The 17,565-nt window shown below is 40.7% G+C and overlaps 1 protein-coding gene across 5 annotated transcripts in view; it reads right to left on the bottom strand.

The window, feature by feature from the left end:
- Positions 1–234: 234 nt before the first annotated feature.
- The window catches only part of fgf13a (fibroblast growth factor 13a), a 163,286-nt gene continuing 145,955 nt past the window's right edge, over positions 235–17,565 (bottom strand). For all 5 annotated transcript variants that reach the window (XM_073820598.1, XM_073820601.1, XM_073820597.1 and 2 more), the window contains 2 exons: positions 9,445–9,643; positions 235–1,944 (listed from right to left, as the gene is read on the bottom strand). In XM_073820598.1, coding sequence (XP_073676699.1) covers positions 1,808–1,944; positions 9,445–9,643 — 336 coding nt within the window. In that variant the 3' untranslated portion in view covers positions 235–1,807. The remainder of the gene's footprint in view (positions 1,945–9,444; positions 9,644–17,565) is intronic.

Below are 17,565 nucleotides of genomic sequence, written 5' to 3'. Positions count from 1 at the left end.
TTTGCTATCAATTTGATTGCTCCGTCACTTCAGTATTTGATTTCCTTGGCACGATATGACTATTTAATATCCCAATTCCACAAGTAAGTAGATTAAAATAAGATGTAAGAGGCCATTAGAACAAACCGAATTGGCAAAGACGAGAGCAGCTGCCTGGGCGAACGGCCTGTGGAATGATAATACAATCACAGCGATCGAAGTCAACAAATAAAGCACGCAGACACATTTTAAAAGTATATCTTAATATAAACATTTTATTCAGTGCATTGTATGTACACAACAAATAAGAAACAACTTGAAGGTACACGGCAGAGCGCCGGTCGGTACATACATGTTGTTTGTTTGTCAGTTTTATCCTGGTAGTTCGGAACATATGATCCAGGGAGGAGTTAATACACATAGCCTACATCATGCAGCTCTATTCCTCACCTCCCTGCAGTCTCCCATGCAACAGATACTGTATGTTCATCTAAAAGAAGAAAGAAACCCAGAAAGAAACAGAAGAGAGTAAAACCCCCGTGTAGCATGTATGACGTTATGTTGCCCGAGGGAAAGGATATATACTGTACTGCAGGCCACAAAAAGGCTCCTTATTGTACACAACCTGATTTGTACATGCCCTGTACAAGTATTTTTTTTTTGTAGCATTTTTTTTTTTTTTTTTTTTTCACTTTTACAAATTAGACATACCCTAAAAAATTCAACCAACTTAAGTTCCACAGTATCATTTTTTTCTTTGCTCATTTAAATAGAAAATTGTCACCACCGTAAATTACTTATACACAAAACGCAGTCCAGGTGGGAGTCCCGCCATGTCTCGGAAATCACCGGTAACGGTGACCAGCTTTGACCAAAGGAGACTCGACATGTGCGGGAAAGGCAAAAACACAAGCACACAGACTAACTTAGAAAACGGACGACGGGACGCAAAAGAGACAAAAGGGGCGACATCGAAACAGCCCTCGTGAACCACACATCCATCTCCTCGAATACTGAAACCTCTCACTAATTAGAACCTGCCATGCGTATATATGTACCGGTGTGGTCTGACGGCTCGAGGGGAAACTCTCACAGTTCTGTCTTTGGTGCGCTGGATCTCCAGTCGCGGTTTAAACCTCGAAAAACACTGATTTGGGGAAGAACAAGAGGAAGAGAAAAAGTAAGAAAAGCTCACAGCTCATTCAAACAATTAGCAAGCCGTGGCCTCTCGCTTCAGAGAGGCTCAGCTTCGCTCTTCGTGTGAGCAGAACGCAGGCTTTATATTCCCATGCTAGAGAGCAAAGCTCTCTGAGCGAGTGCACAAGAACGCAGGAGCCCCCCACGCACCGGGACGGGCGCTTCTCTATCGCTTCACACTCAGGAAGCATGGAGGACAAGGGTGCCTTCCTTCCACCGCACCCGTGCAGCTAAAACCCTCACTCACTGTCCTGAACTCTTAACAAGTGATCAGGACCTGCAATGCTAGGAAATTAACTTTGATGATTGACGTTCGACTACTGAAAGGGACTTAACGACCCATTTTAAGAAAGGCTACAATTTCTGTGTTTCATGTGGAAAAGGCTATTATAGTGGTGATTGAGAGAAAAAAAAAAAAAAACGAAAGCGAAACAAGCTAAACGTAACAAAAAAACGAGCTAATTATACCGAAGTCCAATCAGATGTTATTCTACTTTGCAAGTGGTTATGTTATGTTTCATGTTGTCCTGAACCGCTGAGAGCTTTTTGGAGAGAAGTCTGTGTGAAGTCACAAGCATTCAGAGGTTTTGGTGAAGGCGTAAGGTAGCGGGCCGGGCCGGGGTAAACCGGGCTACGTTGACTCGTTCTGACTCACAGCTTTGCCCCCGTTCAGCACAGCGGAGGCACTCCGGCTCTTAGTGGGTGTGCCGCTACCGGAACGCGAGAACTCGGTCAGGTCGTGCAGAGAGGGTTCCCTGTACATGGCCACTGAAAAACAGGAAACAAAGAAAAATCGTGTGGTTAGTGAGAGCATGCCACGTTTTATGTTAGATGTGCACAGAGGAAATGCTAATGGCATGCAAATGTGCTTGTTTACCTTATGAAAGCCACTGATTAAATGTGAACAAGCTAAAAATTTTCCATCAGTTTTAGTAAACAGTATGTTCACAAAAAAGAAAAATCTGTGTTTTACAATTCTTTATTGTGTTTGTGTATTTACCCATTTGCAATTTAGACATTTTCGTATTAAATATGCATAGAAAATGTCAACCTTTAATGTGATCAATAACCAGTGGTTGGTAATTGTCTAAGCCATTTATTTATCAAAAAAAAAAAGAAAAGAAAAACACCCAAAAGCAAAATCTGAAATCAGGACTCTATACCGGTTATGAAATGAAATACTGCGTTTACAGTATGACAAATATAAACACCACTGTTCAAAAAATTCAGCAATGATGCATTAAATCAAAGACTATAGAATACCAAAGACATGTCACTCGTGTAGTTTTGAATGGAGAAAAATGCAACGGTCATCATGGCCACGAAGCTCCGCCTTCTTAGTGAAAGAGCCAATCGTTGATTAGTAAAGTCAGCGCATCACTGCAGCTGCCGTTAGAAGTCCCGGTTGCTATAGAAACAATCGGCGCTCTGAGATGTGAGCTCAGTACTGCGCATGCGCACTGGCTCATTTAGCCGGAAAAATGAGCGTTTTTTAACGCTATTGGAGCACAAGGAACCATATTTATGAGGCAGTTCTTGTTGGATTTCTTTGCAGATTTAAAATATGAAATTTAATCGTGAGGTTGGTGAACAGTTTTGGAGAATTTGATGTTTCCCCATTCAAAGAGATAGGAGTTGCACTTGAATGCCCGAGTAGCGTTTCAAAGATGGCCGCCGAGTGACATGACTTGTCTTAAAAGGACTTTGATTAAATTGTCTTAAAGTGACAGTAAAAGAGCTCTGATTTCTGAAGACTAAAAACACTGTGGTAATAATGCTGAAAATTCAGAGTTACCATCACCGGAATAAATAATATATACACTGCCATTTAAAAGTTTGCGATCAGTGAGATTTTTCAAGTTTCTTATGCTTATCAGGGCTGCATTTATTTGATTAAAATTACAGATTTTTTTTTTTTTATATATTTCAATGTGAAAAAACTTTTCTATGGGAATATATTTTAAAAGAATTTATTCCTGTGATGCAAAGCTGAATTTTCAGCATCATTACTTAAGTGTCACATGATCCTTGCTGATGTATTATCAATGTTGAAAACAATTGTGCTGCTTTTTGGAACCTGTGATACTTTTTTTTAGAATTGTTCAATAAATAAAAAGTTAAAAAGAACAGCATTTATTTAAAATAGAAACCTTTTGTAACAATATAAACTGCCATTTAAAAGTTTGTGGTCAATACATTATTTCATAACTTTTATTCATCAAGGATTTGTTAAATTGATGAAAAGAAATAGAAATATTTACTATTTTGAATAAATGCTGTTGTTTTTAACTTTTTATTCATCAACGAATCCTGAAAAAAGTATCACAGGTATCACAAAAAAATATTAAGCAGCACAACTGTTTCCATAATAAAAGTAATAAATCAGCATATTAGGATGATTTCTGAAGAATCATGTGACACTTAAGACTGAAGTAATGACTGATGAAAATTCAGCTTTGCATCACAGAAATAAATAATATCTTATATATATTATATATATTCAAATAATAAACTATTTTAAACTGTAATAATATTTCGCAATATTGATGTTTTTTCTGTATTTTTGATCAAATTAATAACTTGATGAGCATTAGAGAAATCTTTAAAAAACATTACAAATCTTACAAATCCTATAACACATTACAAAAGAAAAATGTATTAGAAAAATGTCAGTTTATACATTAAAGTGTTACCAAGATTTCTTAAAAAAGGGTCTATATATATATATATATATATATATATATATATATATATAGACCCAACTTTTAAAGTAGTTTACATGTATAATTTATTTGTAGTATGTTTTGGCAATTGATGGTGCAAAATATTAAAGTGTTAAAGTGACTGTCTCACTGAGTTACACAAACAGGGCAAAACCACTGAGATACAGTAGAGCAGAACAAACTGTAAAAAAGGAGAATGTGAGTCAAGCAGAAAAGGTTCTGAGAGGCACCTTTTCACTCCAAGTCATAACTTTTCAACAGAAAAAATTTGATTTAGCCAGCTATTATCTATGTCTTGCCGTATAGAAAACACAACTCCTGCTATCTGACACCAACATCAGACTCGAGCACTTGACATTTCATCACTCCAGAAATCCACTAGGCAGCCAATGAGCGAGCCATCTGATCGTCTTAACGAAGAATGTGCAGTGCAGGGAGCATCACAAAGACTTCCTTTAACCTCACACAAAGCTTCTTCTGCCTGCAACATGCAATCGATACAGCACTTAAGGGAAAAGCTCTACGAATCGATAGTTGACATATTGGTTGTGCAAGCGAGTGTCAAGCTTCTCACCGGAGGGATGCAGAAGTCTCAGAGAACGGTGGCCAGGTCATTATTAGAGCACTCTGTAGAGGCTTTGTCACATACCTGCTCATCAAATCTTCTGGACCAGTGTGCTTCAAAATGTGACTGCATCAATATGGCAATGCAAGGTTGAAATGTTAAGCACTTTTAAATGTTTTGAACACTTTTCTAATTAAAGTAATTGAACATAAATGAGGCCCCACGCTCAGGGATTATGATGCAGGTACATCAGCCATATGATGGCTTGTTCTTTGGCAATGGTAATGATTGTACAGGCTTTATATATATATACGTGTGTGTGTGTGTGTGTGCGCGCTTTGGACAGAGACTACAGTACTTTGTGAGCTGGCAGCCGAAGCCATGTTCACAGCGAGGAGACGGTTCCTTAATTGGTCCTCTGGAAGAATACTGCTGAAGAATCTTTATAAGGCAGCGAGCAAAATTCCAATTTTCTCTCTTGAAATTACATAACTCTCCTCAACAACAACTAAACTCATAACTGACACAATCATTGCTTTTCTAATGAAAGATTATGGTAACACTTTGCAATAACTTTCAATTTGTTAACACTAGTTAAGGTTGACATCTTTATTTATTTTTTTTTATTAAAGGAGAAGTTCACTTCCAGAACAAAAATTTACAGATAATTTAATCACCCTTTTGTCATCCAAGATGTTAATCTCTTTCTTTCTTCAGTCGTAAAGAAATTATGTTTATTGAGGAAAACATTTCAGGAATTATTTCCATATAGTGGACTTCAATGGGGCCCCCAAGTTTAAACTTCCAAAATGCAGTTTAAATGCAGCTTCAAAGGGCTCTAAACGATCCCAGCCGAGGTAGAAGGGTCTCATCTAGCAAAGTGATCGGTCATTTTCTAAACAAATTGACAATTTCTATACTTTTTAACCTGAAATGCTCATCTCGTCTCTTCTCTGCGATGTGCATGCGTTTTCTGTGTAATCTGGGTCAATACAGTTAGAGTATGTCGAAAAACTCCCATCTCATTTTCTTCTTCAACTTCAAAATAGTCTTTTTTTGTAAAGAGCGTTTGATCTTCTTTGCATGTTCACTTTTTAAACATTGGGTCGGTACTTCTGCAGTGATATAGGGCGATTTTAAAGTTGTGGAAGAAAACGAGATGGGAGTATTTTAACATACCCTAACTGTCTTGAACCGGAAAAAACAGGTGACACAGACCTAGAGAAGACGAGTGTTTGAGGTTAAAAAGTATATAAATTGTCAATTTGTTTAGGAAAATGACAGATCGTTTCACTAGATAAGACCCTTCTTCCTCGGCTGGGATTGTTTAGAGCCATTTGAAGCTGCATTTCGGAAGTTCAACTTGGAAGCACCATTGAAGTCCACTATATGGAGATAATTCCTGAAATGTTTTCCTTAAACAATTTCTTATCGACTGAAGAAAGAAAGACATGAACATCTTGGATGACAAGGGGGTGAGTAAATTATATGAACATTTTTGTGCTAGAAGTGAACTTCTCCTTTAACGCTGACTCCAGCGTCCGAAGAAATTGTTTAACAAAGTTGTTATTTTTGTTTAGTTTGCACATAAAAAGTATTCTCGTAGCTTCATAACATTACAGTTGAACCACTGATGTCACATGGACTATTTTAACAATGTCCTTACTACTTTTCTGGGCCTTGAACGTGTCAGTTGCATTGCTGTCAATGCAGGGTCATGAAGCTCTTGGATTTCATCAAAAATATCTTAAAGGAGTAGTTCACTTCCAGAACAAAAATGTACAGATAATTTACTCACCCCCTTGTCATCCAAGATGTTCATGTCTTTCTTTCTTCAGTCGTAAAGAAATTGTTTTTTGAGGCAAACATTTCAGGATTTTTCTCCATATAGTGGACTTCAATGGTGCTCACGAGTTTGGACTTCCAAAATGCAGTTTAAATGCAGATTTAAAGGGCTCAAAATGATCCCAGATGTGGAAGAAGGGGCTTATCTAGTGAAACGATTGGATTTTTAAAAAAATAATTTACAATTTATATACTATTTAACCTCAAATGCTCGTCTTGTCTAGCTTTGCGTGAACTATTCCAGGTCAATACAGTTAGGGTATATCGAAAAACTCCCACCTCATTTTGTCCTCTAACTTCTAATTTCTTCTGGAGGAGAAAATGAGATGTGAGTTTTTTGACATACTCTGACTGTCATGAATACCCAGAGCTAGACAAGATGAGCATTTGAGGTTAAAAAGTATATAAATTGTAATTTTTTTTATTTTTTTTTTTAGAAATTAACAGATCGTTTCGCTAGATGAGAACCTTCTTCCTCGGCTGGGATCGTTTAGAGCCCTTCGAAGCTGCATTAAACTGCATTTTGGAAGTTCAAACTCGGGGGCACCATAGAAGTCCACTATATGGAGAACATTCCTAAAATGTTTGCCTCAAAAAACTATTTCTTTACGACGACAGAAAGACATGAACATCTTGGATGACAAAGGGGTGAGTAAATTATCTGTAAATGTTTGTTCTGGAAGTGAACTTCTTTTATTTGTATTTTTTAATTTGTGAACTATCCTTTAAGACTTGTATTCAGATAATGTATCTTGAATAGGTGTATTTTCTATTTTCACCTTTTTTAAGCATAAATCACACTAAAAGGCTTTTCAATAACCTCTGAAATCAGCTCTAGTAAAGCATCTCCACAGTGAATGCAGTGTGGAGCCAGTAGCATCAGACTGTCCTTCCAAGCTATTGCATTACTCCTGCTGTCTCTTACATTACCAACATTCACCATTATCCTCTCACCACACTACAAGCCTCTTTAGAAATAGGAAATGCATTTTCAAGGGCTAAGACATTTCTCGGGGAACAAAATGTTTCTCAGCTGCTAAGCCTCTATTTTTAATTATAATCAAATGAAAGACCTTGTTTTAATTCTTTGAGCAATGAAAAGCGTTATTGATTTCTGTAAGTGGCGTGACATTATCAGACATTATGTTCAAAAACTCATTTGTGCAGCATGAGTCATTTGATAAGTTACTGCTTTACATAAAAACAAAGCAGCTCATAGTTTGGAGAACCGTCTCATCTTCATTAGGAGACAATTTCCTAATTATGCGTCTTTACTAAATGACGACAAGGCATTAAAAGTCAATCTAAAAGCAATGAAACTAAATGTTTACCTTGAAACTGGCACATCTTTTGACGCTCAGAAATAAATGGAATATTTATGCGTAGTCTCTTAATGTTTAAAATGTAAGCTTTCATTCATTTTTTTCCGAAGCAACAAAAACAACAACAAAAAACTTCCACAGAGTTAGGATTTGTGCTTAAAGCGCACTCTCTCTGTTCACTGACAAGAAAGTATGCAGCCGGCAGATGAAAGCCACAAGGAACTTTGACAATTGCACAAAGCTCTGTTGTGTTCTGCTCTGAGATGGCTGCCTTGGCCTGGATGGAAGGGTACAAGCGCTGTTTGCTGTCAAAAGCTGCTTTATCATTCCCGAGCCTTCTGCCACAGACGTCGCTTTAAACTGTCTGATTGTGCTGGCGTCTGCAGCGCTCCTTACGGACTTCACTATCCACACCTCATCACCTCAGCAAAGAGCCTGAGACCAGCGTTTCCCTCAGGCGCACGGAGAGAACAGCGTGCCAAACTAAACGCGGGTGGAGGGACAATAAAAGGGCAGATTGTGTGCTCACAGGTCCAGAGCGGATAGTTTAGAGCATTCATTGGGGCACATATAATGGAATTTCATTTTGACACTGAAAAAAGATGCCTTGTGTTTTATCTCCTGTCTAGCAGATGAATCATCAGGGTTCCCACAAACCCTTAAATGACTTTTCCAGTCATTCACGATCATGAGAAGCTTTTTATAGAGATTGAACTCATTTTTACTCGATTAAATGTTTTAGAGCTGGATAGTGGCTTTAAAAAATAATTTTATAAAGAAACTTTAAGGAGTAGTTCACTTTCAGAACAAAAATTTACAGATAATGTACTCACCCCCTTGTCATCCAAGATGTTTATGTCTTTCTTCAGTCGTAAAGAAATTGTTTTTTGAGGAAAACATTTCATGATTTCTCTCCATATAATGGACTTCTATGGTGCCCCTGAGTTTGAACTTCAAAAATGCAGCTTCAAATGGCTCTAAATGATCCCAGCCGAGGAAGAAGGGTCTTATCTAGCGAAACGATCGTTTATTTTCTAAAAACATTTACAATTTTTCAAAATACTTTTTAATCTCTACACAGAGTACACACAGAAACTACACAAGACACGCATTTGAGGTTAAAAAGTATATGAATTGTAATTTGTAATTGCTAGATAAGACCCTTCTTTCCTCGGCTGTGATCGTTTAGAGCCATTTGAAGCTGCATTTTGGAAGTTCTAACTCGGGGGCACCATAGAAATCCTAAAATGTTTTCCTCAAAAAACAATTTCCTTATGACTGAAGAAAGAAAGACATGAATATCTTGGATGACAAGGGGGTGAGTACATTATCTGTAAAATTTTGTTCTGAAAGTGAACTACTCCTTTAAAGGGATAATTCATCCAAAACTTTATCTGTCATTAATTACTCACCCTTATGTTGTTCCAAACCTGTAAGACCTTTGGTACACAAATTAAGAGATTTTTTTATGAAATCCGAGAGATTTCTGATCCTGACAAAAAGCATTCTAGTAGCTTCATAAAATTACGGTTGAACCACTGATGTCACAAGGATTATTTTAACGATGTTTTTACTAACTTTCTGGACCTTGATTGTGGTAGTACCGTTGTGGTCTATTCAGGGTCAGAAAGCTCTTGGATTTCATCAAAAATATCTTAATTTGTGTTCTAAAGATCACCGGCGGTCTTATGGATTCGGAATGATATTAGGGTGATTAATTAATGACATAATTTTCATTTTGGGGTGAACTATCCCTTTAATTGCGTCTGTAGCAATAACAGTGACTACATAGTGTGTCGAGGTAGTGACTTACCTTTCAAAGGCTTGGGGAGGAAGTGTGCAGCGGGCTTGTTCTTTTTCACATGGTTGCCCTTCATGATCTCTCCTTCCTTGTTCAGGCCTAGGTACCAGCCTCTGCCCGACTGCTGCTGTCTATAGATCATGGAGGAGTATGTCACGTAGTAGTTCTCAAACACCGACTCCTTAAACTTGCACTCTGGTGTGAAGTGTTCCTGAAGGACAAAGAAGGGAGGAGAAAGAATATGCAAGATGAGGTTTGAATGCTTTACGTGACACAGTGGATAGTAAGTAATATGTGACCCTGGACCACAAAACTAGTCATAAGGGTACATTTTTCTGTTGATGTGAGTTTGTTAGGATAAGACAATATTTGGTGGAGGTACTATTTGAAATATGGAATCTGAGGGTGCAAATATTGGGAAAATTGCCTTTAAAGGCTTCCAAATTAAGTTCTTAGCAATGCATGTTACTAATTAAAAATTAAGTTTTGATATATTTGTGGAAGGACATTTACAAAATGTCTTCATGAAACATGATCTTTACTTAATATCCTAATGTTTTTTAACATAAAAGAAAAATGTATAATTTTGACCCATGCAGTGTTTTGTTGGCTATTGCTACAAATATACCTGTGCTACTTACAGCATGACTTGTTTTGTGGTCCAGAGTCACATATGGTGATACACACATACACAAACACAGTGTCTAAAGTGTAACTGTAAAGTAATTTATTAATTTAGTATACAAATTAATACAAACTTAGTATACAAAGTCAACTATAACAAAGCCATTTTATATACTGATATCCTTGCAAAATACATAACATATCAACCAATGGCATGAATTTGGTGTCAGACTATCTCTCTGTCTAACCAGTGGTAGATGAGGGGGAAAACCAGGATTATTATTATTATTATAGATAACTAAAACTAAAAGGTTTAATTTTGTTATTTGAAATAAAGAAATATGAACAGAAAAAAAATTACACAAAATCCTTTTCTATATTTAGGATAGAATGAAAGAAAACTTGATTTACTAAAATACAAAGATAAAACTGAGATAAATTATAAAAACATAGACATTTTAAAAATACAAACACAAAACACTAAAATGAAAATGAAAACTTAATACAAACTACAATAGTATCTCAATGAAATTAAAATAACATTGTAGAAAACAATTCTTACTTTGCAACGTAACTTTAAATTATTGAAAAAACATCTGCTAATTAAAAAAAACCTTTGATCTCAGCATAATAAATGGTATTTTTGTCCCTCTGCCATCCTCTTAACATCTTTACTTCCCCTTTTATCTGCTGTTTTTCCCCCTTTTTCTAACAATCCTCACTCTCTGCTTGGTCTGTTGTACACTCTCTCATTAGCACTTCCAAAAGCAATCTATGTTGTAGTGTTGCATAAACATGCTAATGGAGTTTGGGAATGGATCGCTCTTCAGCCTGGTCTATGGATCGGGCCGTATTGAATGTGTGCAAGTACATTGCGTGCACTTCATTGAGTCGTTATAAACGCTCGCCTCCCACTAGGCTTGATCCTGTATTGACTATGTGCTTCGTTAGGATATTGTAAACGGTGTAAGAGGGTGAAAAGATCAGAGACAGTGCATGGAGCAACAGCAAATTACGTTATTCTGCATGTTATCCGGCTAACTAATTGCTTTTCAAGAGGTGTCTAAACTCATTCGCCTGGCCAATAAAGCAATCGAAATAAATCAATGCCTATGCAAAGCCACAATAACATACCCACTGCTCATGGATCCACATTTCCTGTTTATATACCAGCTAGTCTAGGCATGGCTATATCACTATGAAGAAGTGCTTGTACAATCCTCGTAAAAAATGCATTTTAGACTCATATTGATAATATTATACACATATGGATTTATTAAGCTTGATTTTTCAAATCCATGCACTCGTACCATATCTATCTCTTTAAATGCAGGAGCAAAGTAAATTCAAACAGAAAGTCATTAGAAGAGGTTAGATTAATATCCACGGCGAGCCTTTGGGCTGCTGTTGCAGAAACTGAACGGCTCTGTTGAAATGGATTACAGAACCTCAGGGTCTTGTGGCTGTAATCTTTACTGTTTGAGCGTGGCAAATGATGTGGAAATATTACAGAGAGAGCTGTAAATCAAATTATGTTTTTCATCAGAGCCAAGGGAAGAAAGAATCGGTAAATAATCTTTGTGTCGCTCTGCAAACATCACTAGGGGGAAGTGTTCGGTGTTTCAGCTCTGAGAGCTTGATGCACTTAAAAGGAAAATGCACAGCAGGTTTGAGGTTTATACAGGAGACAGCAGATTAAATAACAGCAAATTGTGTTATTTCATCCTGCTTCCTGCATGAATTACATAAATGTTCTGCACATGAATATTGTGGCTACAATTTCAATATATGTGACAATCAAGCATAAGCTAACTAGACATAAGACGCTTACATCTCTCACATCCAAATCTGAGTTTGCAACATAATTCTATATTAAACATAAAATATATAAATATATAATGAATAAGTTTTCTATTGATGTATGGTTTGCTAGGATATGATAATATTTGGCCGAGATACAACTACTTAAAAATCTGGAATCTGAGGGTGTAAAATATAGTAGTCAACATTTGAAGTGGATCAAAACCCTTTCAAAGTTGTCCTAAAACAAAACCCGTTTTTTTTTTTTTTTTTTTTTTTTACTTTTTTGATCCACTTCAAATGTTGACTACTATATACCCGTAGTACTTATGGTTTTGTGGTCTAGGGTTACATATTTAATTATCATGTTGTTTTGATAGATATTTTTTGTGGAAACCTTAATTTTTTTTCAAGATTCTTTGATTAATCGATAAAACGTTATATTTGATGAATACAAAGTTTAATAGAACAGCATGTGTTTCAATAACAAAATCTTTTTTTTTTTACATTATAAAATATACAGTGCCTTGCGAAAGTATACTTTCACATTTTATGTTGCAGATTTATGTAAAATGCTTTAAATTATTTTTCCCCACATCAATCTACACTCCATACACTATAATGGCAAAGCAAAAAACTGTTTTTTAACATCTTTTCAAATGTATTAAAATAAAATAAAAACTTAATTTCATTGCATAAGTATTCATACCCTTATCTTTAGCTCAGGAGCATTCATATTGCTTGTAGATGTTACTACACTTTGATTGGCGTTAAGCTGTGGCAAATTCAATTGAATGGGTGTGATTTGGAAAGGCACACGTCTTAATAAAAGGTCTAACAGCTGAAAATGCATATCAGAGCAAAAACCAAGCCATGAGGTCAAAATACTGCCTGTAGAGCTCAGAAGCAGGATTGCATCAAGCCACACATCTGGTGAAGAGTTAAAAAAAATCTGCAGCATTGAAGGTTCACAGAAGCATGTAGTCTCCATTACCCTTAATGGAAGAAGTTTGAAACAACCAGGAATCTTCCTAGAGCTGGCCTCCTGGCCAAACTGAGCAACTGAGGGTGAAGGGCTATGGTTAGAGTGGCGGTCAAGAACTCCATAGAGTGGAGCTCCATGATCATATGTGAAAATAGGAGAAACCTACAGAAGGACAAACATCACTGTGACACTCAACCTATGTGGGATTTATGGCAGTGCAACAAGACTCAATCCTCTCCTCAGTGAAGAAACATGAAAACACACTTGGAATTTGCAAAAAAGCAAATCCCTCTGTGAGAAAAAAAGATTTTCTGGTCTAATGAACCTCAGTTCCAAGCATTATGTATGGAGGAAACCAGGCACTGCTCATCACCTGCAGAGTACCATCCCAAAAGTAATGTGTGCTGGTGGCTGCCTCATGCTGTGGAGCTGTTTTTAAGCAGCAGGGACTGAGGGACTCAGAGTAAAAGCAAAGCTCAACTCAGCAAAATATAGATAGCCTTAATGAAAACCCAGTCCTGAGCATTCAGAACTTCAGACTGGGCAGAAGGTTCACCTTCCAACTGGACAATAAACCTAAGCACAAAGCAAGAGTGGCTTATAGAAAACGTACTCGGTTACTAACGTAACCTCGGTTCTCTCAGAGAGGGAACGAGTACTGCGTAGCTAACGCTAGGGGAAAATCCTTTCCGCGAGAGATATTGAAGCCAAAAAATTATCCTTAATTTTGTATTAATGTAAAACGCGTTGCCGCAGTGAGCAGACATAGGCGAGGCGTACTGCGTGCCTATTGGCTGCTCCGCAGCAACTGCAGCACCTATCGAGCGAGGCTTGGCGCGAAGTCAGCTCCAATGAGTGCATTTCGCGCCTGACACGTCATCTCCCGCCGAAAGTGGCGTGATCCCAGCCTATAAATATCGCTCGCAGGTAGCTACACTCTGGTTTTTTCATCATAAGAGCGCCCAGAGCAGACGCTTGCACGGCAAGGTACGCAGTACTCGTTCCCTCTCTGAGAGAACCGAGGTTACGTTAGTAACCGAGTACGTTCTCTTACGAGAGGTCACTCTTACTGCGTAGCTAACGCTAGGGGAACGCCCTGTAAAACGCCGTGCATGCCAGATCTGATACCATAGACCCTAGGGCCGTAGCCCGGGGTTCATACAGTGCTTAAACATATAAGGGGATTAGTGCCCTAAACACACTGGCTCCTGGTGTATCCGGGCAGGTAAACGGCCTGGATAAACTTAGAACGTGGGTCCAGATATCTGCTAATATCTAGACCGACAGCAATTTGGCCTGTAGGGCGGGAACCTCAGGTTGTAGAATCTTATAAATGTAGACGGAGAGGCCCAGCCTGCCGCCGTACAAATATCTTGCAAGTCGATCCCACTCGACCAAGCCCACGACGAGGCCACGCCCCTCGTGGAATGTGCTCTGACACCCAGCGGGCATTGCATGCCCTTAGACTCGTACGCCAGTGCAATAGCATCCACTATCCATCTGGATAAAGTCTGTTTTGACGCAGCCATTCCCTTAGAATGCCCGTAAAACGAAACAAACAGCTGTTCTGTCTGTCTAAAAGCAGACGTGCGAGACACATAGACTCTTAGCGCTCTAACTGGACATAAGAGTCTCGCGTCAGCCTCTCCATCCACAGCCGGTAAAGCAGACAGTGCGATGACCTGTGCTCGAAACGGTGTGTTAATAGACTTTGGCACGTATCCGTGCTTGGGTTTGAGTATGACTTTTGAGTCGTTGGGCCCAAACTCCATGCATGTCGCGCCCACGGAAAGCGCATGCAAGTCTCCCACGCGCTTCACTGAAGCGAGCGCTAGTAGGAATATAGCCTTAAGAGACAGATATTTTAATTCAGCCGCCCGTAGTGGTTCAAATGGTTCGCTCTTCATAGCGTCCAACACCACAGAAAGGTCCCATGTTGGGACTGAGGGCGGTCTGGGTGGATTTAACCTTTTAGCTCCTTTAAGGAAGCGGATGATTAAATCGTTCTTCCCTATTGACTGACCTAGCGTTGTTCTCGAGAACGCTGCTATGGCCGCCACGTAGACTTTGAGCGTGGACGGGGATCTGCCCTTGTCCAGTAGCTCTTGTAGGAAGGAAAGTACATCTGTCACACCACAGTCTGTGGGTGAGGATCCGCGGGCTGTGCACCAGTCCGCAAATATCGACCACTTCGATGCATAGAGCCGTCTAGTAGATGGAGCTCTAGCTTGTGCGATCACTCCTGTGGGGAGTTCATCATATATTCCCTGGTGACCCCTACATGAAGGGACCACAGCTCGGGATGGGGGTGCCAGATCGCGCCGCCCGCCTGCGAGAGGAGGTCTCTCCTCACAGGTATTGGCCACGGTGCGATGCTCGTCATCTGCATCAGCGCTGGGAACCAAGTCTGGTTTCCCCAAAACGGCGCTATCAGCAGAATTGCACATTTTTCCTCTTTCACCCTCTCTATCACTTGTGGTAGGAGAGAGACCGGGGGAAAGGCATACAGAGGACGGCGGGGCCACGTATGAGCTAGTGCGTCCTTGGTTTTGGAAAAGAATTCTGGGCAGCGAGCGTTGTCCTGAGATGCAAATAGATCTATCTCCGCTCTGCCGAATATCTTCCATAATAGCTGCACCGTTTGGGGGTGCAGCGACCATTCGCCTGCCGGAACAATGTTCCTGGACAGTCTGTCTGGTCCTACATTTAGGGTCCCCCGCACGTGCGCTGCCCTTAGCGAGCACAGGTTGCGATGAGCCCATACCAGAAGGCGTTCTGCAAGTGCATGTAGGTTTCTGGACCTGAGTCCGCCCTGGCGATTTATGTAAGCCACTACCGATGTGTTGTCGGAGCGGACTAAAACATGACTTCCCTTCAATAGGGGAAGAAAGTATGTCAGCGCATTCTCCACTGCTATCACTTCGAGGCAGTTGATGTGCAGTGACTTCTCTCGTTCTGACCATAGGCCGAACGCCGGTCTGCCCTCTAGCAGTGCCCCCCCCCTCCCAAGGTGGACGCGTCCGTGGACACTACTTTCACCCTCGAGGGTCTCTCTAGAGTGACACCCTTTTCGGTACCAGTCGGCTGCTCTCCACGGCATCAGGGCTGTAACGCAACTCTGATCGATCGTGAGACGGAGTCGACCGGACGCCCACGCTCGGCGCGGCACGCGCGCTTTCAGCCAGAGCTGCAGTGGGCGCATGCAAATCACCCCTAACTGTAGAACTGATGATGCTGAAGCCATAAGACCTAACATTCTTTGAAAGGTCTTGAGCGGGGCAGACTTGCTGCGGCAGGGCGCGCTCACTGCGCTCTGAACGCTCAGCGCGCGCACTGACGAAAGCTTCGCTTTCATTGCCAGCGAGTCTAATTCTATGCCCAGGAAGGAGATATTCTGGCTGGGGTTCAGCGAGCTTTTCTCCCAGTTGACTTTCAAACCCAAGTTCTCGAGGTGATCGAGTAACATGGTCGTGTGTTCCCTGAGCATTGAGTGAGATTGCGCTAAAATCAGCCAGTCGTCCAAATAATTCAGTATTCGCACGCCTTTCTGTCTGAGCGGGGCGAGCGCTGCATCCATGCACTTCGTAAATATACGGGGTGCTAGGGACAAACCGAATGGCAGGACTGTGTACTGATAAGCTTGGCCCTCGAAGGCGAATCTCATAAAATCGCCTGTGACGCGACGCTATCTGTATTTGAAAATACGCGTCTTTCAGATCCACTGACACAAACCAGTCTCCTCGGCACACTTGCGCGAGGATTTTCCTGGTTGTGAGCATTCTGAACTTTCGCTTCACTAGCGCTTTGTTCAGTTGCCTTAGATCTAGTGGTCACTTCGGCTCGTAGCAGGTGTGCTGCATCTGCCTTTATCGTGGTCTCGACGCGCGCCGTGTAACGGCGAGGGCGTCGTCGAAACTGGAGCGAATAGCCTCTCTTTATAATGTCCAGCACCCATTTTGAGACCCCTGGGAGTTTTTCCCATGCATCTGCATGTAATGCGAGGGGGTAGGTGCGAAGCGCGCTCCGATCTGTTACTAACGGAGCCGCTTCGGTGTCTGTGACATGCAAGGCTCGGGGTACGCTGACCGCGGGGACTGCTTTCTCTGTGTGTATATGTGGTTGCGTGGTAACGGGCACATTTAACACACTCGATGCAGCTTTTAGCCGCGTAGGCTGGGCGTCGTCCGGTTTACAGAAACCGTAAGACATGCCTGATGTAATATGTGTGGGCACTCTGGGGTGGGCACATATACCACATGCGAAGTCGGTGAAACTGTAGCGAATAGCCTCCTTTAATAATGTCCAGCACCCATTGTGAAACCCCTGGGAGCTTTTCCCATGCATTTACCTGTAACGCAAGGGGGTAGGTGCGAAGCGCGCTCCGATCTGTCAATAACGGAGTCGCTTCGGTGCGTTGTGACGCACGAGTGACTGTGACATTCGAGGCTCGGGGTACACTGACCGCGGGGACTGCTATCTTTGTGTATATATGTGGTTGCGTAGTAACGGGCACATTCAACACACTCAGCGCAGCCTTTAGCCGTGTAGACGGGGCGTCGTCCGGTTCGTTTTTACAGAAACCGTAAGACCTGCCTGATGTGATATGTGTGGTCACTCTGGGGTGGGCACATTTATCACGTGTGAAGCTCAGCCGATTCGGGTCGACTTTATGTGCGCGGGTTTTGTATGACAGGATGTGCTCATGTGTATGCGCATGCGAGCTA

This window comes from Garra rufa, chromosome 16, assembly GCF_049309525.1.
Source record: "Garra rufa chromosome 16, GarRuf1.0, whole genome shotgun sequence".
Classification (NCBI taxonomy): Eukaryota; Metazoa; Chordata; class Actinopteri; order Cypriniformes; family Cyprinidae; genus Garra; species Garra rufa.
Note: the sequence above shows the minus strand (reverse complement) of the source record. Positions and strands in the feature narration are given on the sequence as shown.